Here is a 24,015-nt window from a genome sequence, read left to right on the forward strand (position 1 = left end):
CTTGATTCGTTGATTTTAGAAATAGAAGTGATTCGTCGATTTCGATGGAACTCCCATAATGATGACTAAGCTATCGTAAAGGAAAGAAGGACGTACAAAGAATATGAGAAGAAAACGAGCATTGTAAGGTAGAGTAGTCTTCTTGGTCCATAAAGAGAAAATCTTGGAATTTTTGCACAAAATCGAGAATAATATTCTATTTACAATGGATAAAAAAAAAAGGACACAAAAATGAGAAATAGAGAGTGAATGAGAGATAAAAAGTAAGAAAAAAAGTGGTACAAGGTGGACGTCGATAAATCGTCGCACGATTAAAGTCTAATCGATGTTGAGAATACGTACTACATATATACATACATAGGTATTTACGAACATACCTAGAATACATATAATACGTTCTGAAGTGACTCAAGTATCGAGGTTTACGCGCGAGCGTATTGCCTGTCGACTTATGACGTACGATGGGGAATAAATACTCGAGGAATCGTTCGCGATCAATAAACGTCCGGTGATCGGTAAATCGAACGGACATTTAGAGTTGCGTCTAGTATCGATTAAATCGATATTAGTAGAAGATAAACGAGGTAAGGAGAAAAGATAGAAAAGATTGGGATAAAAATAAGAGAGGTACAAATTTTTTGATTGATCAAATTATATAGGGTTTCTTTTTTTTGTTTATTTGTTTGTTTGTTTGTATGTTTGTTTGTAAAACGATGATGATAAAAAAATAAAAAGTAAAGAGAGAGAGAAAGAGAGGGGAGGGGTTTAAGAAGAAGACGATCAAGAAAAAGACATCGTCGTTGTGTTGTGTTGTGCAGCAGGATGCACCCAGGCTACCCTACCACCTCTCGACTGGTCGAGCCACGCCCGCCATTCACCTTCAACTTGGTCTCCTTCTACTCTTCCAGAGTAACAAACGCGTTTCGTTGGTGTTGCGTGCGAGCCTTCGTATAAATGTAAGAAACTTATACACGCAAAGGAAATCCATCGGTCGCGTCGACTTAAAACCCACTGCAGAAAATTGCTCGCTTGGCTAGAAAAGAAGAAGAAGAAGAAGAAGAAGAAGAAGAAGGCGAACGAGCTATGATGATTCTCTTTCTTTCTTTGTTTCTTTCTGATAAATGCCATGATCAAAACCAGTCTCGACAAATTGCCGTGGATTAGCGAGAATCGGGGGACGCGTTTCTACGAATGAAAAGAAAATTCGACTGGGGGGAAAACAAATTATTGATTTTTAAAAAAGGGTTCTTCCGATATGTGTACCGAGCAGCAATCTTGTTGGATTCTTTGATAGAGTAAACATGTATCATAACGTTCGAGGATTTATGCACAAGGTAAAGATGATCTTTACGTATACTATACAAGTATCGTTGTTTTATCGAATACTGCATCAGCTTTATCTGAACATAGAAAAATCAGTATAAGATGCATCGTTCTCGAGGCACGTGCAATGGACAGAGAGAAAGAAGAGGAAAGAAAAGGGAAGAAAGAGAAAGATAGAGAAAGAGAGGTGCACGTTCGTGTGCTCGCGACCTTGAAAGGAAACGCTCCGATATAATCGTTACCGCGACTCGCCAAAGAACAAAGAGGCTGTCTACCGATAGCCACATACACAAATACTATATCTACCCTATACACATACATAGATATATATATATATATGTAAGTAGAGGTCTCCTCGGGCTACTACTATGCTTCTTTGACCATTGCCTTAAATACGTGTGCGAGTACAGAAGAACCGCCGCAGTGGAGTCGTTTAATGGCGCCGGCTTGTATTTATTCCGACAGTCCATAACTCTGCGATCCGTAATTGCCGTAATTATGCGACCACCGTCGCCCGTAATCGGTAAAGAATCGAAAGAAATAGGGAAGAAAACGTACGAGACTCGAGCCCATAACTATGTTGAATTTTTTTTTCATAACAGTCCGTCGATTTTGATTATTATCTATTAAAACGAAAAAAGAAAAAAAATATATATATATATATATATATATATATATATATATATATATCTATATCTATACCTATATATACGTAATGGGGGACCATGAAAACGACTTTGTCGCGTGTGGCTTTTCCTCGTCAACTTCTAGCGGCCATATTACGGTTCGTAACGCGAGATTTATTAACAGTCCCGATTCATTACGCGCGTTACGCTTCAACGAAACAAGTAAGTAAGTATACAAGCGTGATCTATAAAGTAACTCTAATATAGTATATATATATCATAAATATTAGTGAAACGATCTAAACGTTTTCTATATGGCATCGTAGAGCTACCGACACACATTTACCCTCTCGATGAATATAGTTAATCTTACCGATAATCTCTTATTGTACATACTTTAAAAATGATCATTGTATATAATGATAGATATACATAATAAATAGAAATGTATATTTAAAAAATCTAGAATCTTATGATCTGACGAATAAAATAAAATAATCAGTATACCTTAGAACGCTAATACTGATCTATTAAAATATAAGCAAGAACAACAAAAAAATGACAAAGAAAAAATATATAATTAGTCAGCGAGCTAGTTTTAGTTCCTGTTGGTACCTTTTTATTTTTCTATACCAAGTTACGATCCCTATCGTTCGAAAGCATCGTTACCCTCTTTCCCACGATTTCCTGCAGGAAGAAAGGCTCGTCTTCCCGAATATCAATTTTCATGATCTTCGTGAAGGAGAGGAGGAATAGAGAGCGACGTTTAAGCTCGTTGGAAAGCGACGGTAGTTAGAGCCACGGAAACGCCCGTTGAAAAGAGGTGAAGGCTGCCAGACACGGAGATACACTGGGGGCTTTCGTCCATCGTTATATACGCTACACATAAATACGTGTAATACATGCATACATGCATCATATATATAGATATAGATATATACATAAAGGCAGCACGTAGAGATCGTCTTCGCGTTCTCGCGCGATAGAAGATGCGATCCGACTGGCTGGTTGGTTGGTTGGTTGGTTGGTTGGTTGGTTGGTTGGTTGGTTGGTTGGTTTGTTGGTTGGTTCGTTGGTTAGCTGGCGGGCAATGCGTAATACGTAGACACTGTGTATACATAAGGCAGTACGTGGCTAGCGGCATTAAGCTGTCCGCTTAAAGAAGCTCTACGGCGATGCTTAACAGTGCATAAGTAAGTAAGTAAGTAAGAAAGTAAGTAAGTAAGTATGTATGTATGTATGTATGTAACTAACAAGCCAACGTTGCATAACGTCGAAACCGTTGCCACCGGTGATCGTATCTAAACGTTAAAATCTTTCGACCAGCAATCAACGATTATGTTAACATTAAAGAGATATCAACTGCAATGTCAGATCGAATGATTCTCTCCTTACATTGCAATGATCTTCCGATCTAATCGATCGAAATTTCATTTCCAATTAATTCTTACGTATTTATAGATCGTTGTTTTTTGGAATCGTTAACGTTCCTTATTGATTTTCTATTCGTTTGAAATAATGACTTGGTTTCTTTTTTTTTTGGGATAAAAATAGGTAAGAAAAAGGACACCCGTTACATCGAGCGAACCACGCGACGTATTGTGCGACGTATCGTGCGACGTATCGTGCGACGTATCGTGCGACACGGTAGAAGGGCGTGTCTGCTGCCGTCGTCGTCGTTTTCGTAGTAGTAGTCGTAGTCATAGTCGTCGTAGTCGTCGTCGTCATTGCAGACTGCGCAGTTTGTTGCACGCGTTGCGATCGTCCACCGCGTGCGTCGGCATAAAACGAAGAATGTATATATCCTACATATATAGATACTCACTCAGGACGTACGTACATATGTATACACAGGAAAGTGCATGAAATTGTTACGAAGGAAACACCGGACAACGAAAAAACGAACGGCAGAAATATTTCCTTTAAAATGTTTATTAAATATACCAATTTTGCGTTTTCTATCTTCCGGGGGTAAAAACGAGACGATAAGAGAGAAAGGGTGAGAGGAGGGCGGGCAGGAGACGGGCACGCGAGAAGACATTTTTCATTTATGCTTGAAAGTTTGGAGAGCTCGCGCGTGCCAGAAGCACACCGAGAGCTGTTTGCACCGTACGGAATATTCAACGTTACAGCAGCATGATACGAAACGGGTAGGGACTCTCGGGGTCGTGATAAATCACTGCCAGGAAGCTGGCAGGAAAAGCGATCGATAGCCACCGCAGATATATCCGATTTGAGAGTACGTCGTCGTACGCTTGCTCGAGTAAAAGAGAAAGAAAGAAAGAACGAAAGAAAGAAAAAAGAAAGAATGAGAGAGAGAGAGAGAGAGAGAGAGAGAGGAGAAAGAGAAGAGAGAGTAAAAGAGAAAAGGTAAAGTCGAGGACATTGAGAAACGAGATGTCGCTGAACGACGAATCGACGTTAAATAAATCTTCTGTGCCCTCTTGGTTTGAGTTCCTTTCGAGAATCACTAAACGTTCTTATTTGATGAGAGAGAGAGAGAGAGAGAGAGAGCAAAAAAGAAATAGAAAATTCGGGGTCAGAACATTGAAAAACTTTTGATCAACGATTTTTGTAGAAAAATTTAATTTGAAACGAAACGAGACAAAACAAAACGAGAAGTGGACCACAGTCGTAGAACTAGATCACACAGAATCAGACTAGTTTCAGACCGAGTTAACCGTAGTATTACGATCACTATTAAACTAATGCTAGACAAGTTAGCAGACTGTGAGCATTAATTCCACTAGAGATTAGAATCAAATACCTTGAATTAATATTACACCAAGTGAGATTAGATTAGCGGTAGACCGGATCACACCACACACAAAGCGGAGGCAAGGCGGCGGCATCGTATTCGACTCCGTATGATCTCTAAGCGTAAATTTACCGAACTAGAAAATCGATGGAATCGATATTATTACGAGAGGCATTATTATCTAGTCCAGTATAGTACAGTATTACTACAGTATAGTGAGTGAAAGAGAGAGAGAGAGAGAGATAGATAGAGAGAGTAAAAGCCAAGCGAATTCTCTTTCATTCGTAGTAGTAATAGGTATTAGCCGAATGCACCGATCCTGGAAATCTCATGTTAGAATCGCAAAGTCCTAGTCGATATCTGTTCGACCTAGTAATCGATTCGAAGAGGCAGTCCATTAATTCCGACTCGATGTACCATGGGAGATCATGTTATTCGTTTGAAATCCCTGATTCTCTTGTAAACGTTAAATGGGAATGAAAATAAAGAAATGTCGGAACGCGAGTCGACGCTTGCCTTGATCTAGAAATCGGTGCTGCGATTCAAAAAGAAAAAAAAAACTCTATATATATACAGAGAGAGAGAGAGAGAGAGAGAGAGACATAGAGAGACTGGCTCGATTTAACGGCAAATATCATCGTGAATGACGTTCCGACGCTGTCGAGAAGCTTGAAGCGTGTCGGTGGCAAGGGTCCCCCTGCTTCCGGCGAACCATATCCGGCAGAACGCCCACCTATATCTCGCTCCGACAGACCGTGCACACTCCCTACACTGCCCACAATTTCTCTCTATCGTCCTCCAATTGCGATAGATACTACTTTCTGTCCACCGAGAAAATCATTCTAAAACCTCCTTGGATTATCGGGTGAACTCTCTCGTCGTTTTGAATTATATAATTTCTCTATGTAGAAACTTAAGAAAATAATATCTACCAAGAAATGATTATCGATCATGTAACTATCTTTATGTATTGTGTGTGTGTGTATGTGTGTGCATAGGTTACATATACGTGATATAACACTTGACGCGTTCGCAAAGAACACAAGAACTCTTTTGTCCATAACTTCACGGTGGTCATCATGAAACTCTTCTTCCATCCTGGACTAAGTCAATATTTGCCACGGTTTTATCCAAGTATGTTCACTCTGCCAGAACGCTCGAACGTTCTGTCTCACTCTCTCTCATCAGGAAACTGTAGGCGTAGTAATTTATTCTCGTTCACAAAACCATTTAAAAAGAAAAAGAAACTTTCAACCCAAACCGTTTATATTCATTTTTACATCTCTTATTATTATACTTATTATTATCATAAAACTCGAAAATTGATTAAAAATAATAAGACGATAATGAAGATTTTCCTAACAGGAATCAAGAGAAATGTCCTTGGACTTGAAGTACTTCCATAAAGAGAAGACGCATATAAGAAGAATTAACGATGTTATGAAATGAAATATAAAAAAAAAAACAGAGAAAAAAATTATGCGTGTGCGTCCCGGCGCATGCCAACACACGACATTGGAAATACAAGACAGATAAAAACTAGTAAGGACTTCTTTTCTGTGTCAGCTACCATTTCGTCAGCGTAATCTCATTTTCTTGACTGTTCGATTTATGATCGGAGAACGTACATTATTATCTTTGATACCTACATACTTCCTTCAACTCTAAAATGAAACCAATGTTACCAATTTTTCTTCGAAACATTGCCGACCGCGATAACGTTCGAAATATTAAACGTAACTCGATGACAAATACGCGTATCGTTTAACGAGGTCGTAACAAAAGCCGTTGATACTAATAACTAAAAACATACTTTACCTTACTACGATTAACTTCGTTCAATTTTGATTAATCGACTTAAATCGACTATTTATCGATTTTATTTAATTTGCACGAATATTCGTACTAATTTACTTTCTAATTGTGTTGACAATTATCAAATAATTTTTAGCTTAAAAAATAAATTCATTTGAAACCCCTAAAAAATATGCTTACAAAGATACTTTTTACTTAAGAAAAGGATCGAGATTCTTGATCGATCAATTCGCGTCTGGCAAGCTAAAAATCAATCGAAATTTAATAAGATCCTGTGGATTCCCAGGTGACCAATTCAGCACGTACATTGCCTTTCGGTTGCTTCGCAAAAAATATTTATCTTGGTGACAACGTTCCAAAAGTATGTCTCACATATTTTTACTAATGGTATAATTATTGTAAATACAACTTAAATATGTGCATAGTTGAAAATTTATTTTTAGTTCGATGGAGATAAAATTAAAACGAAATTAATTATTTCTTTCTTTTGATCAAGTGAACAAAGTAAACCTCTCGAGTAATTAAAATCCATTTGATAAATCGTGAAAATTTGAAATTACGTTTACAACGATTAATACTAAAGATTATATTAAAAAAAAGTAAATTTTATATTTACAATTCCGTCGACAAACATTGCAGCGTATGACGAGTGATGCGTATTCGCATGTAGTTAAAAATACGCGTACAATGTAAATGCATATTCATGCGAAATCACATTCAGCTACTCTTCTCCATTCTCGATCGAATGGTAAAAGCCGATAAAATGTATATATATATTATATAAAAATAAAAAGAAAATAAAAAGAAAAAAAATGGTTAACATTAAAAACGTGTCTTCGCTTAAAAAGCTTCGTTAATGCAACGAGTTTACCTTTGAGTTTTTTAAGCCATGACAAATAACGGTGAGCCAAATTAGCACGGAACATTAATTTTAGCATTAATTTTAGTACGAAACTTTGAGTTTACTGTTATTGTCGTCAATAACAATTCACGAATTTTCTTTATGCTAAGTGGATAATTTTCATTCAAGTATTATTAAAAATAAATCGTAGGAAGTTACGTTCTCGAGGTCAACGTACGATTCTCAATCGGTCCTATTGCGTGTGTGCGTGTCGAGTGTTTTTCGAGTCTCTCGTTACGCGGAAGGATGCAAGGGTTATCGTTTAAAATGGTTGTCTGAACGATGCGACGACGTAATTGTTAAAAACATGGGGATAAAAATAAAGTATATCAATGCAATTTCTAGTGCAAATTGTTCGACTCACTTTTCTTTCCTAATGATGACGTATACTTTTCTAAACATTTATCGTTAATTGCAAATCCTATTTAAAAAAAGATATAAAAATAAATAAGACGGAAAGTTTTTCTAACAGACAATTCAATTAAGACTAACAATAAGTTAGTTGGAAACGTTTAAATGTAAATGAACATTGGATAGATGTATTATTAACTAAATGAAAATGATTCTCTTCGAACGACTAACAAGTCCGACAATGAAGTGGCAAGACAGACGTTTCCAAGACACATAAGTCAGTGGAGCGTTAGAGCGAGCCTACTCAACCAATATACGCTAACCATTTGTCATGCTTGCTTACTGCTTTGCTGGTGCACCGACTTGTGACTTCATAAACTTACGAGAGAGAACACCTGCAGCGCGAAGATGTCCGCATACTACGAGCATCTAGTGTCAACGAGCCTCTTAGCCAAACAATCTAAAGTCAAAGAACGTTTCGTTCGTGTCGATGTCCAAACAAACATGCCGCGTCGACGTTTCTTGTTTATTATTTTATGGTTGAGTGTATACTTGCACGTGGAGAGCATAGGTATGTTGGATTTTTTTTTATTTTTTCTTTTTATTTTTTAAAACATCGAGACAGAGTGTTACGAAATGTTCTTACGAAAGATTGACCAAAATCATAGATTAGAAGGGGAGAAACAACATACATATGTAATATTTCGCAATGTATTTTGGGATTCGTTTCTAACGTGTTAATATGTAAATATATATATTTATATACTTATATATTTAAATGTAAGTGTATGTATTTATCTATATCTAACTTCCGGTCACAGAAGTTATCCTTGTAATTCGCTCATTAGATGAAGTTATGCCAGGAGTAATTAGCGCTCGGCTAATTGACTACATTCTCCAATATCGTGCTTGGTGCATAGTAAACAGTCTCGTGTCAGTGTGGTCGGAGTGCGAGAATCTATTCGATATATCGCTAAGGTAGGATATATAGGATATCATCTGGTTCCCGACCAGCGACGCCCATTGAACTAGATTTTCGAGTGATCTCAGCGGTGAAAAGTAAAATTCCACGTGTTTTTTTATTTTTCTCTTAACCGCTACAGTTCGACGTTAATTAACGAGCAGATAAAAACGACTAAAGTTGACAGGGCGTACCTACTTAGTTTGAGGAAAGTTATTTTGAGAAATCGAAAGAGTTGTAAGTTATAATAAAGAATAATGATTTATGATTGAAGACATTTATTATGGTCAATTACAAGAAATCACTATATTTTGCAAAGAACTAACGAAAAGTAAAAAGCAAGGAAGTAATAATTCAGGATAGTTATGGATCAATTAGCTATTACAATTATAAGAAACGCGTAAAATAAAGTAAAGACTAGGAATGTCTGTAGGATGACCAAGTGGATAAAATAAAAGAAAATAAAAGAAGATAAGAAGAAGAAGTAGAAGAAGAAGGAAGGAAGAAGACTCGAGGAGGACCTCATGCTGAGACGATCACGTTCCAAGGACCGGTCCGGTCCTCTTTGGGTCTCTACAGCGTACCCTCTCCTCGTGAAACTTGGTAACGACGGCAACAACGAGGACGACGACGGCGAATCTCTCCGAACGGGATCGAAATGCCTCTAAAGAATTGGATTATCAATTATCCGACAAGAACTTCCTCCACACCTCTCCTCGAGACCTCTTTTCCCTCTTCACTTCGCAACTCTTCCCCCTTGAGGCGACTTGTATGCAGTACTGCGACGATTCGTTACGGTGTCGTGACTACTCGTGATATATCTCGAAGATGCCGGGGAGTAGTAAAAGCAAGAAAACGAACCCCAACGAATGAAGGAACGAACAAACGAAGCAACTATCCATAAATGTAATAATAACGATATATAATAATGAAAATGAATATGTGTTTACAAGTTTCTTACATCAACGCGAAAATCGATATGTCTAAACAATTACACGCTCGAATGACGGAAAATTTCTTTATATTAATTATCATCAAGATACGATTTTTGATATTGCTGAATCTCACCGATGTTGCACAATGTTTTACCTACGAGAATTTAATAAGTTGTTTTCTACCTTTGAGATATATGACTCGGTTCTCTCCCAGAGAAAGATCTCTTCGTTAAGACACGTATACACACATGCGTCTTACATGCGTTGAGAGAAATAAGATGCACGTGGAATGTGCTACTCGCTCTTCCTGTGATCATCTTGCAAAATCTCTCTTTCTGTCTCTCTCTCTCTCTCTCTCTCTCTCTCTTTCTTTTCTTCTCTTCTCTTCTCTTCTCTTCTCCTTCATCTTCATCTTCTTCTTCCTCTCGAAAGATGACTCACGAAAAAGACGAGAAAGAATATTCCTTCTCGGAATTTTAAGTTATGCGATATGTTATCGATTACATGTTATTAATATCGATCTTAACGTCGATTAATTTCACAAATATCTCCTTTCCTCGATGAATTAATTGATATCCACGAGAACGGTGTAACGCATGACTGCCGGCGTATAAATCAATGATAAAACGCTTGCTACATTACGAACCGCGAACCGAGCGATCTTATCGCATCGACTTGTAAATTTTCCTTCTAATTCATAATTTAATACGTGCCTCTCCCACACCATACAGTGGCGTGTCATTAACGTGCTCTTACCACTGCGAGAAGATCGCTGCACCTGTTCGCCTTCTTCTATATACGAAGAGAACGAGAACTTCTTCTCAAAGAGATAGATAGAGTGTAAGAAAGAGAAAGAGAGAAGGAAAATCAAGGCAGAAGCAAAGCAATGTGTATCTTCTTGAACATCTATCACGCGTGTCGGATGTGCTCGACATAACACTTCTTACATTCTGATTTCGTAGGGATATTTTTTAATGTCTTCCAAGAGTTAATTGAAATTACGCTTTCGAAATGCTCCGGGCCGTCTTTTTCTTTTTTTCCTTCCCTTATTTCGCTTTATTTCTTTTCTCGTTTCGTAAAATTTTCTTCTTAATTTAAAAAAAAAAAAAAAAAAAAAAAACAAGTAATCTGTAACTTTTTAATACGTGAATAAAATTTAAATATAGTTACTAATTAACTAACGAAGCCGCAAAATTTTGCGATAAATCATCGATAAAATGATTTGATCGATATATATATATATATAATATATTAAGCTTGTCGATCTTCCTTTCGTCATTACTTCGTAAAAAATCCTTCATCCGGTCAAGCTGATCATTTTGGGTTTAATAACTCATCGCATGATCGAACGATAACTCATTTATCGTCTCTTTTTCCAGAACAGAGGTTCATTAACAAAACGATCGTTCGATTATAGTCTGCACGGTGGCTTAGCGTTTTTTTTTTCTTTTTTCTTAACTGGAAGTAACTTTCTCGTAGAAAAATAATAATAAAAGAATAAAAAATAAATTAAAAAAGAAGTAAAGGAGAATCGATAGATTCTCTTTAGTCAAATCGATTGGATTATTCCGAAGAAAATCGAGACACGTACGAAAGACAGAAAAAAGGAATAAAACACATCACAGAGATCGAAGAAAGAAAGAAAGAAAGAAAGAAAGGGGTAAGACTCCAAGACGGCAGATAGTCGATGGCGGTGTATCGTTTATTCAACGGACCCTGTGATTTTCGCAAGTTTTTTCTTTTATTCGTGTAACAGTGGCTGAACTACCTCGTCCCATTTGTCCGTTTTGGGCGACAGTGTACGGAAGACATCTTTCCGGTTTTGGTGGTATAACCGGTTTTACGTAGGTATCCCTGTGTATATGTTTTTCTTTTTTTTTTCTTTCGTTTTCTTTTCTTTTTGTCCTCCCTGTACAGAGAGCGATGCATCTCGAGACCCCCATGAACCTTCCTCCCTTTTGCTTCTTGCCGATGTATGTATATATCTGTATATAAGTATATATATATATATACGTACATACGTATGCATGCATGAGTTAGCTTATTAGACACCGAAGAAGCACGTTAGATTTCTTTGAAGATCCAACCGGTAATCACTTTTAATATCAGCGATTACTATGAACCATCCAACTTCGACTTAGACATCGAATAATGTTCGCAATTCTAACATATAAACGTTCGTCTTCGTCTTCGTTGTCATTGACGTCATGAATGTACGAAAAGACATCATACAAAAGATAGATAGCTTTGACTCATCCAAACGCATAGGTAAACTTCACATCCTCAACCGTTAGCCGAAGTCCGATCATAGAATAAACCTTAACACACCACCACCACCACCACCACCACCACCATAAGTATTTTCCTCTTTATTTCACACATCGAGCGTGGAGAACGCCGTTATTGTAAATCCTAAGTAGTTATTCCGCAAAATAACGGATTTTATAATATAACGGTAGTAGACTAGCAATGTGCACGTTGTGCGTTGTTGTTGCATTCTTTACGCTCGATCTTTCATTGCCTTTTCCACGATAACGATCGTGTCTTGTCGGGAGAACAACGACGCGACAGCTGGTTCTCGAGGAAAGCTCTCTTTCTCCCTCTTCACATTTATAATATTTCTCTCTTTGTCTTTTTACCTTCTATCTTCGACACGTATAAACGTTCGACACAACGTTCAAGAGTTCGATAATAAAAATAAACCTACCTATACGGTGATCTACGATGAGATTATTCGAGGTTAAGAAAAATTACAACTTTGGCTTTTCTTTTTTCCAACTCTTTCTCCCTCACTCTTTCTCTAATTCTCTAACTTTTTCGTGTCTTTTGACTTTTTTCCCAGCCCCCGCCCGTACGCGTTAATTATTACGCTCGGTACGCATACCGGCTCGTTCGTAATTCTTACGCTGTTGCACTATCGCAGCGGTAGATTTAATACGTGGCATTCGAAACGGCGTGCAATAATCGTCAAGTACATAAACGAGATAATGTCAACGTTCAACGCTGTCCACCGAGATATATATACGGTGGACGAGAGAGCTCGGTGAGAATCGGCGCTTGAATTTACACGATGTGCTTTTCTCTGGACGTTGTTTCACAGTGGGCAATGACGTACGATGACAGACTCGATAAAATCGTTTTCTTACGGTCGATCGACTACTCGTTCGCTTGCTTTTCGTTGTTGTTGTTGTTGTTATTGTTGCTGTTGTTGTTGTTGTTGTTCCCTTCTATTTCCCTTTACTTGATCCCCCTGTTCTCTACCACTGCATCCTTAAAGATCGGTGTCACTATTGTAAATTAACATTCGAATCTAGTCGATCTTGTAAAACGATTTTCTAAACTTATCACTTATGTATTTCGCTTTTCCACTCATAGAGAAACTCAACATTTGTTAAGATTTTATATATATAAGATATATCTATATATTGCAGATAGGTACACAGCTTCTCGACGACAGGACAGCAGATAAATATCCGATCGGTGAAGAAATCCATATTGGTGAAGCTACGTAGCCGTTTAAAGTCTCGTTGCGTTCGCTGGCAAAAGTATAATGTTAGAAAAAGGAGTACACATTTTATCCCCATAGAAACACGCCCGTGATATTCTCGTTGACGGACAGTTGGAGAAAATCCCTTTCGAGTAAACGTCGATTAAGACGATGTTACGACTTAACGTTAAATTGTTTTATCCTTTATTTCTATCCAAAGAATATTATTGCGAATTACGAAAATAAATGTAATAGAATGATTTTCTTCTAACCGTTTTACAAAAAATCAATATGATTTCGATGAAATTCGATATTTTATTTATTATTGGAACGCACGCGTGCATAAACGTTAAAAAAAAAAAAAAGAAATACGTTCGTACGTGCGGAAAATTGTTCACCGATCGGAATTAAAAGCCTATTGACAGATTGCTTTTAGTCGTGAGAAATATTGTTTCTTACTTTACTAAAGTAAAAAAAAGAAAATAAAAGAAATTACAACACGAGTCAAAGCGTTTTTGAGAAAGTAATGCTCGAGTAAACGTGGATACGCGTTGAACTAATGTTTTCAGATTTCAAACTGACAACGCATCTATTGGCAATGCGTGAAAGGAATCAATCATGTTCGTAGAAAATAAATTGTATCTTGCGTTAACGATCAAACTAATTTTAAAATCTATAATCGTGTTGTTTCCTCAACTTTGGCGCGTGTCACTATTTCTATAAAATATAAGTACAAGTAAACGATCTATCAACGTTTTCACAAAAATTCAAGTACGATTATATTTAAACGAAACCAACACAAATAATATTTCTAAAAAGTGTTTGTATAGGCATTATATAAAATAAGAAACATTTTATATAAACTTAAAGCGATCGTTAATTTGATTTTAAACGAGTTGACTTTCGACGTTCATACATACATACACGCGTGCGTTATTGGAATCTAAGAGAGAACGAACGTCCTTTAAATTCGATGCTCTTCCTTCTCTTTCTTTCTACATATCCAAATGCTATCGAAAGCATAGCGTTTACGAGCAGTATCGTCGATAAGCTCGAAGAATCGACTTGCACACGCAACGTATCGAAGAAACGAAGTATCCATGAAAGGGTGTTAAGCTTGGTACCAGGCGTGAACAGGTTTTAACTTGAAGTAGGAAATAGGTATGGCTAGAAGGAAAGAGAGAAATAAGAGAGTAAAAGAGAGAGAGAGAGAGAGAGAGAGAGTGAGAGGGAGGAGAAGAGAGGAAAGGAAGGGTTTGGCTAGATTTTACGAGCTAGTGGTTCCGTGGGCGCCTTGTTTATCGTAGATATTCGACGGTAATATAAACACTTAACTGACTAACCTAAGAGAAAAATGATTCTATAAAGCTGACAACGCGTTGAATCACGAGCTAACTAAAGAATTGACTGCTCGATACTAACAATAAGATTACCTTCCGTTTCGATCTGCTATGCGGAAAACGTAAAATGCTTTGGTAAAATCACGTGAAAGAATAACGTGAGAGAACTACCTGATGCCTGTTTTACGTGAGAAATGTTTATAACGTACTAACATCCAATAAGAACTTTTTTATTCAAAGATTGATTACGTTACTAAAAACCTTGTAGCTTGAAGAAAACGAATGTAAATAAGTATACATACGTCGGTCCTTACATGGGAGGAGTTTCAAGATAAGTCTTTGACGTTAATTGGTCGTCCTTGAAAAGAGGAAGGCATCAAAATGTTACGCTTACCAACACTGAACAAGGGTCACGTAATTTTTTCAAACATTTATTTCAATAAATGTATCTCACAAATGAAATTAAAAATATTCGGAATATATGAGAAAAGCAATAAATCTATGGGAATCATCGCCGTAATTTTACGATGACGATCGAGAAAAGAAATGTTTTTTTTTTTTTTCGACGAATCCGGTGAAAGCCAAATAAAGTCGAAAGTTAACGGAAACCGTAACGAAATCTTGATTTTTTTTTTATTTCTCTCTTTCACGATCGATAAATTAATGCGATCTGTCCTCGATCTGAACTCCCAACAATTCCCTTTGATTTTTATTCTTTTTTTGTAGACACTTATTGGGATCGTTGGAGTATGACGAAATTCGTGCCGGCCGATCCCGGCTCTTTTTAAATTTAGTATCATTATCGTAATCAAATCGATCGAACGATTCGATTATTACTCGAACAAATGATTTCGACAAATTTTTTGTTTTTTCTTTTTTTCAGGATGTATAATTCTCGGGTAGATAATTCATACACGTTTACTAACTTGTAAATAACTCGTAACGCTGCTGTTTTTAGTAGGATATTGCAAATGAATAGATAATAAAATAAGAGGAAACGGAAAATGATTGCTATGTGCATGGCAATGATGAGGATAATCCAACGATTCGTTGGACCAGCTTACTAACAATGAAACTAACGTACGAACGAACGAAGATACGCGTTTTAATGCTCGTTTAGGTTTACGAGGAAGTGGGTTGTTTGTATGTTGCATGTCGTTATTTATTAACGATATCCTACCTCAGTAATGTTGGCACTTACGAAGCGAGAAAACTAGGTAGGCGCATCCGAGAATGACTCAGCTTTTACCGAGTCGAGTGCAGTTTCATAAAAACCTCTCTCAAACCTGACGCGAAATTCAAGCATGCGGATATATACAGTAGATATAATATTATATCGGGGTAGGTGGTTGGAGAAATGAGAATGAAAAGAAATCTTCAACGATGATTATTCTTTTCAATCGATTCTCCAGTTTAATTTCTCTTCGCGTAAAAATGAAAAATTCGATGCAGCAGAAGATGAAAGACGGCAAAGGTAAAGAAAAAAAAAAAAAAGTGGAAATGTTTCTCGGGAGAGATTGCATTATTTCCAAATGACAAGAAAAAAGGGGAGAGTAAAAATAATAAAAACAAGAAAGAGAAAGAAAGAATGGAAAATGGTGTGGCGATTCAAACAAATTCACACCTCTTTAACGCCGACGAAATTTACGTAGCAATTTTAAAACCCTCTTGACCCCGGCACGACTTTTACGTCGTCGTGCGTGACTTTAACGATTCGTAAATTAAAAGGGCCCGCGTATTGCTTCGGACCCGCTGTGGGCGGACTGAAAAAGAATTATAAAACGATCGTTCAGCTTCTACGGGAGAAAAGAAACACTTTCTTATTCTTTGTCATACTATCGACAATGTTTCTGTCATAAAGAAAATCATCTTTTCGTTTGAACGAAAAAAAAAAAATAAAAAATAAAAAGGAAAAAAAAAGAATGAAAAAGGGGGATCGTATCGCGTTGCACATTTATTGCATTTCTATTCGCAAAGAGAAGACCGAGCTACTTTGTCAACCTTTGAAATATCGTTTCTTCCTCGCAACAGGACGTACCTCGTGACGTTACGTATGTCTTATGTATATGTATATACGTCGATAACACGTTCTTAGAAAGTACTTTGCAATTCCGTCGTTACGTCGGTGAATTATAGACGCTAGAACTCCCGCATGAAATTGAAACTGAAACTGCTCTCCTGAGTCCCTACTATTTTATACCAACTTGTATATTTTATAATACGAAGGATGCGCGCGTGATTTCAACGATTTTATTCGAAACCCTTGCTTCTTCTTCTTTTTTCTTTCTTTTACCTTCCCGTCAAAACGAAATGAAACTTGATATATAAGATTTAACATGATAAACGATTTCTCAACTCATTACAAATATTATGACAACGTAATGATAATTAATAAAAAAAAGAGAATGATCGGTTATCTTTAGCTCATAATTTCTGTAAGAAAAGTTCCGTTGTTTATTTTTCTTTAAATATAAAAATAAAATATAAGAAAAGCGACAATAAAAAATAGAAAGAAAGTAAGAAAAAGACAAGGATAGAGACAGGTCGCGTATTTAGTAATGAGAACGCAGAGTGATCGGAGCTATATATTATCAAAGATAAAATCTTATTACTCATTGCGGGAGTGCTGTTACCGATACGCCGCTGACAATTTTGTAGTCCATTACCGTGGTCGAAGTACGAGAGTAGTAGCAAGTAGTTATAAGATATATACATGATATAATACATATCGATATCGTGCGTGAAGAAAAAAAGCTTTCCTTAGATTATTAATGATCGTATCCTTATAGTGTCCATTCTAAGTCACACCTCAAAACGTTATACCAACAATCGTTGACCAATCATTTTCTTTTTCTTTTTTATTGAGCAAATAAAAAAAAAAAAAGAGGAAGAAAAAAAATGATATGCAGGCCCTATCGTATCGTTTCGTTTCGTTCCGTTTCGTTTCGTTTCGTTAAGAGTAAATTTCGTGTGTCTAGCTAAGGTGGCATGCAAGTAAGAAGAAAACAAAAGCTTCGCACGGTTAAAACCGTTAAAACTGTAAGCCAACATAAGAGTGCAGATTCGCAGCCGTTGCGCAATAACTAAGGCGTGTCAGGTCTTTAAATAAAACGCATACAGGCCGGAGCCTGTCACCCGTCCTCTCGAAATACATTGCCTGGATCAAAGAGACACGTTTAAACGTAGTCTGGCCTTAAAGTACACGAATTGACGAGACTTTTGGCTCTCCTCTCGCTCTCTATATCTCTCTCTCTCTCTCTCTTTCTATATATTCGACTTCCGCGAGAGAAAATTTGAAAGAAAATGAGAGGAAATATCATCTATGCGAAAGTAGTTCTAAAAATATCGAAATAACCTTTTGCGTAAAGCTTCTCCTCTTCCGTTTTCTCTCTCTTTCTTTCTCTTTCTCTCTCCGACTGTCTCGACTTACTGCTTGAAGATGATATAATGCTCGTTGACCTCGCGTCATCGAGGGTAGACGACGCCAATTTTCAAAAAGATACGTGTATCATATATTTTTATCATTTTTTGTTATTTTTTGTTTTGTTTTTCAATAAAAGTTAATTTTGACAAACATCCTTAGCGATCATCAAATATAATGTACGAATTTTAATGTAAAGAACGAGATACGACGGGTCCTTTGAAAAATACAATAAAAAATTTCAAAGGAAAGAAAGAGAGAAAGCCGTAAAACGAATCGTATTAACAAGTTGAATCGATCTTTGTGCATGTCGAGCGAGATTCTTTTCCGTTAGTGAGACAACAATTTATTGCAAATAACGATTTCTCGCGGTTGCCACGAGAAGAGAACTATAAACGTCTGGTCCTTGCAAGAAGAGAGAAAGAAATGATGATAAAGAAAAAGAAGAAGAAGAAGAAGAAGAAGAGGAAAAAGAGAGGGAAGATAAAAAAATAAAAATAAAAAGAAAGAAAGAAAGAAAGAAATGATATTCGACGTGCATACGCGACCCCAGTGCGAATATAAAATAAATTAATGTCCCTAGGACGTTTTACGGGCGAGATATAATCGAGCGATACTTAGTATCCAACAGCGAGCGCGACTTCGGCTAAATGTCTTTCAGAACCGTAAACGTTACCTTACCTACCCGCCATACCAAACTTTCAATGTAAATTTGAAAAACGTAAGTACCCACAGTCTCTCTCTCTCTCTCTCTTGGAGCGTTATTAAATATAACTTATTATCGAATTACATTAATGCTAATAAAAGATTCGCGAAAGAAGACAAACCGACGGGAGGGAGAAAGGGAGGAGGAAACGAAGAAGAGGCTAATCGTATGTACATAAGTACGTATATATGTACGTATATGCGTTTGATACGACTATTGAAAGAAAATCAACTCGGAATGACACGTGTACGAATTACTAAACGAGAAAAGGAGAAAGAAAATATTGAATCCACGAAAACATTAATTTTGACTATAATACTATTATACCAACAAGCAAAATTAATTGTTAACGAGCATCGTTCTAGCTCGATTTTATCGATTGTTTTAATACGCAAGATGCATGCGTTATTTTAGTTTGATATCATTAGAATTATTCGAAATTGCTGATACCAAGGATGAATGTAAATAAAAAAGAAACAAATTACGTTCGTATCCATCTGCTACACGATTAAAAAAATAACTTTAACTGAAATGAAAATGTTAAGTCACGGAAGTTTCAATTTCCGAAGCATATATGTTAAATGTTACATTGTGAAATCCGCTAACTGAATACTTAAACAACTACACTGACTTATTTAAATATGAAAGAAGGCAAAATTACCAACTTCAACGATAAAACACCTCAACTAACAGAATATTGATTTTTAAAGTACAGGAAGAGATAAGAACGGATAACTACGAGTATTGTCGTAAAAAGAAAAATACCTTAAAGACGGATCAAATTTCATTCTCATACCTTAACTACCCGCTTTTTGTGAAGTCACATGTAACCTCGTTATTTCCTAAAACTATTAATTTTTATGTATAATAAAATTCATTTTATATTTATATTCCAAAAAACGCCTTATTATTTTGGGTAAAACCTAAAGTTTCTACAATTTAACTGAATTACACAATTTAACGTTGACATAAACACGTATTGCATATATATATATATATATTATTTGCATAACAACAAAACACATATACATATACGCGAAAATATTTTATATTTTTTTATATTATCGTTTTTATATCGTTCAATGAGTATAAAAACAGCAATGCAATATACTAAACGAACTAAACTTTTACTCACCCTTCCCTTCTCAATCATCATTCTTCTCAGCTTCCAACCAAACATGTTCAGACGTATTCCTATTTTACGTATTATATACATATTTCTACCTCAATTATCTTCTCACATTTGCATTAGACACAATGTTTTATATCTTCTTCTTTAACAACACTCATAAATACACGCACACATATATATATCACTCGCCAGCGGTACACACACTCGCGCACATATGCATATTATTTGCATAGCAACAAAACATGCGCGCATATACGCGAAATAAATTTGATACTTTTCTAATATCGTTGTTACGTCTCCCAGTGTTCGAAGAATACTGACACAAGTATGAAAACAACGACGCAGTACGCTGGATGCTCACCGAAATCACCTTTAAGATGAATCGAAGATCGATGTTCTTTCAAATTCGGCAACGAGATTCTTAATAAAATAAAAACAATAACACATTGGAACGTAGACAACACCGGCTAAGGAGTGGGATATGTATAAACAAAACATTTAACGATATTAAGTCGTTCTCTAAGCACTCGGTTTTCTTTCATCGGTTATTTCTTCGAATTATCCATAATAAGAACATTTCCATAGAAAGGTCAGACTGTTTGTATACTTTTAGTATTAACGATAATCGATTGATATATTCTGTATTGTTAAGGTGTATTTCTTGCTGGAAAATGAGTTTTCGAAATAATCTCGCAATGGAATACAATTTTAATATTCCAGATATGTTTTTGTGTGTGTATGTGCGTATGCATGTTAGATACATCTTATCAATGAAATAAGCATATGTACAATAGGATCATTAAAATGTTTATATAGAATTATTTCTAAAACGCCTATTTATTTTAGGCAAACTTAGAGTTTCTACGATTTAACTAAATTATGCAATTTAACGCTGACACATAAACATATATCTATTATACATGCATAGATACGTACGTTGTATGTAACAGAAAACGTAGAACGTTTAAGAGACAATGCATGTGAATTTATTTCTACATGTGATATTATTTCGAATCGTTGTTACACCTGTGTGTTTTAACGAAACACACAATGTTGCTACCACTGTTAGTAGCAATTAGCAGCGCGTGTCTTTTATGCAATACATATCTTACAGCCGACTGAAAACGATTTAAACGTACGACGAGAGATATCAGAGAGCTCTTAACTGGGCCGCGATAAACGATAACACCAACGACGCTCACAATCAAGCGGCTAAGTACGAACACTTGCCTACTTGCATGCAACGAAGCATGGAACTTTGAATAAATATTTCAATTAACTTAGGACTTAACGAACGTGCGAATTTCTAACTCCAGTATCGTCATCATGTGTCTTCCAAATTTTCAGAAAGATAATAAATAATAAGTAAATTTAATAAAAACAACAAAAAATAGATTGAAAGTTAATTTAGGAAGAAGGAGAGGAAAAATAGCAGAGATGATATATCAAAGAAAAGTTTCTTCATTAAATTTGATCGTACGATAAACACCGTAGATTTGGTTGCTGCAGGTGGTGTCGATGGTGGTGGCTAAAAAAGGAGAAAGAGAACGAAAAAAAAAATGAAAAAGAAAGGAGAAGAAAGGTAAGACGATGACTATGCAAGAGAACGGATGAAGAGGACACAGGGCGAAGGGCCGACGACCGATTTTCACGGAGAAGGTAGCACACGCGAAAGGAAGAAAAAAAGATGGTAGAAAGAGAGAGATGAAGAACGGGTTCCCCGGAGAAACTTTTTTCCCTCCAAATCGCCGATTCGTCGCACTAGCCAAGAGAGAGAGAGGGCCGCACCCGCGTGCCTCTGCATTACAATTTATCACCGTCGTTAATAACGCATACGCCAAGACGAAGAAGATAGTGGAACGTAAAAAAAAATAAAAGAAGTAGAAAGAGAGAGGGAGAGGAGAGAGAGAGAGAGAGAGAGAGAAAGGGAAAGAGGGAAAGTATCTTATCGTTTACCGCGACGAATTCTTTGATTCAGCACGCGTATCGTTGGAAGAAAGAGACGCTCTTTGACCCCTGAGCAGCCTTTTTGAATGAATGAAAGAGATATCTTCTGGAAGATTGTTTAACTCAGCGCGGCGTACCTTTTCGGACCTCTATGTCGCTTTGTTTTAAGTGTTAAAAGGAGAGGAAGATTTTTGGTATCTTAAGACAGTGAGAGATGTCTTTCAATCATCCGTATTAATCTTTACGAACGACTGAATTTGGAATCTTTAAGACCGTCATCTTTTAAATCCTCGAAATTCGCCGTTTTAATTTCGTTAAGAGATATACGTTCGAATAAAGAAAAAAAAAATCTAAAATGAAAGGAAGATCTTTATCGCGAATACTTAAACACGTTGCAACGATGTAAAAATGATGTTCGATAGTAATGCGCGAGCTACGCACATTTTTCATCATTTTTTTTTTTTTTTGTTTGTTCTTTTTTTCATTTCAAACACAGCTATGACATGATCATAAATATTTATTTAAATATTGAATAAAGTGAACTCGAATCGAATTCCTGAACTGTCTAAGTATGTACTTAAGTATTTCCTAGTAAATAGAAGTTTATTCGAGGAAGGGTCAAGTCACACTGCAAGTACGAGAAATTCGTTTGGTTGATCATAGTAATACCGGTTTATCTGGTTTCCTTTCTCTTTCTTTCTTTCTCCCCCTCTCTCTCTCTCTCTCTCTTCTCTCTTTTTCATTTTCTCCTAAGTTTAATTTCTCATTTTTAATCAATATCTCGCACTTCCGAAACACGGATGCGCTAACATAAGAGTCAACGTGCCGACCGGCTCGTAAATCGATTTAGCGTCTGAAACGATAGCTTTTAAGATTTTGCTATTACAAGTAGCAGTGCCGTGATTACGCGCGTAAACTATCAGAGAGAAACAGGAGTTAGGTAAGGAAAATCGATTAGAGATAAACAGAGAAGAGATAGAGAGAGTATAATAGACATTGATCGTTAGAACCAATAAACTTTCTTCAAATTTGCAGATTATTCTCTCAATTATTATTAAATTTGGATTATTAACCATTTTTGCACTCTTTATTATTTCGATAACTCGATTATTAAAATGAATTTATTTGTTTAATTAGAACGGACATTATATTTGAAAGGAAGAAAATCGTATTTGAAAATTGAATATATTATCAAAGTACCTGAAAGCCATCGATACCAATCAACAAACTCGAACAGTTACGTCCGACCATGAACAATCTCGATGACTATGGCAAAGTTATTTTTTCGTAATATACGCGACCACCAACTCCTTTAAAGTCCGAAGGAAGGATATATACTTTTTGCTCTTATTTCGACGGCTCGATGTACCTCCGACGAATACAAGAGAGGAGAAAGGGAAAAGAAGATGAAAAAAGAAGCGAAAAGAAGGGGTTAACGTACTCGCCACACCCTACCTTAAAGATTGTAAACGATTATTAATGCTTCTCCATAGCTGACCCGTAACCTTATACCGAGTCTTCCCGTCTTTTATGCTCTCTCTCTCTCTCTCTCTCTCTCTCTCTCTCTCTCTCTCTCTCTCTCTTATTTTTTCTCCTTTTCGTATATTTTTCTCTTTTTTTTCTTTCTTCAAATATTCCATATACTTTTAATACGAGTATATATTTAAATATAGCAAAAAAAGAAGAAGAAGAAGAAGAAATTTATTCGACATTTCTTTCAATTATAATCTATAATTAATTTCCCATAAAATTTCACTAAGTATAATTTGAAAAGATATGAATTATTCAATACACGTATTCTTATTCGGTAGTCTCTTATAAAATTGGCTCGATATTTGACGACTCGATTCGTTTTACAAAAATTCGTATACGAAACTCGCAATGTCACGCGATATCTCGAATATAAAGATAAACTCGCTTCCTTCCATGGAAGGAAACAGGCGGCACCGAAATTATGCAAATCGCATGTTTGCCCGCGCGTAAACATAAGTGCACTTCGATAAGAAACGCATACCTCCATTCAAATAATTCAAGATCAAGCGGTTGTTTCTTTCCAAAGCGAGAAATCGTTCGCTAACGATTCTGATACCTGCTACGATTGCCAATTTCCATTTCTTTTATGTGCATGCATTCAATCTACCACATTATTATTTTTATATTTATTATATTTTTAGTGTTATTTATAGTATAATACTCTTAAATAAAAATAATATAATAATTAAACAGATATTAATAATAGCAAAAAAAGAGTAAGAGTTATCGCTTAAATAAAATTTAGTATAAGATGAATATGATTTCAAATTGATACGAAC

General features: G+C 36.2%; 1 protein-coding gene across 2 annotated transcripts in view; it reads right to left on the reverse strand.

Annotated features, from left to right (window-relative positions):
• The window catches only part of LOC107064699 (uncharacterized), a 230,926-nt gene that overhangs the window by 192,261 nt on the left and 14,650 nt on the right, over positions 1–24,015 (reverse strand). Inside the window, exon 1 of one of the 2 annotated variants that reach the window (XM_015317692.2) lies at positions 19,760–19,819. The exons of the other annotated variant lie outside the window; for it this stretch is intronic. Coding sequence (XP_015173178.1) covers positions 19,760–19,804 — 45 coding nt within the window. The 5' untranslated portion in view covers positions 19,805–19,819. Of the gene's footprint in view, positions 1–19,759; positions 19,820–24,015 lie in introns of those variants that run through there. 2 annotated transcript variants of the gene reach the window in all.

Source organism: Polistes dominula, unplaced genomic scaffold (genome assembly GCF_049000335.1).
Source record: "Polistes dominula isolate Pdom_NZ unplaced genomic scaffold, Pdom_raw_medaka contig_31, whole genome shotgun sequence".
In the NCBI taxonomy this organism is placed as follows: Eukaryota; Metazoa; Arthropoda; class Insecta; order Hymenoptera; family Vespidae; genus Polistes; species Polistes dominula.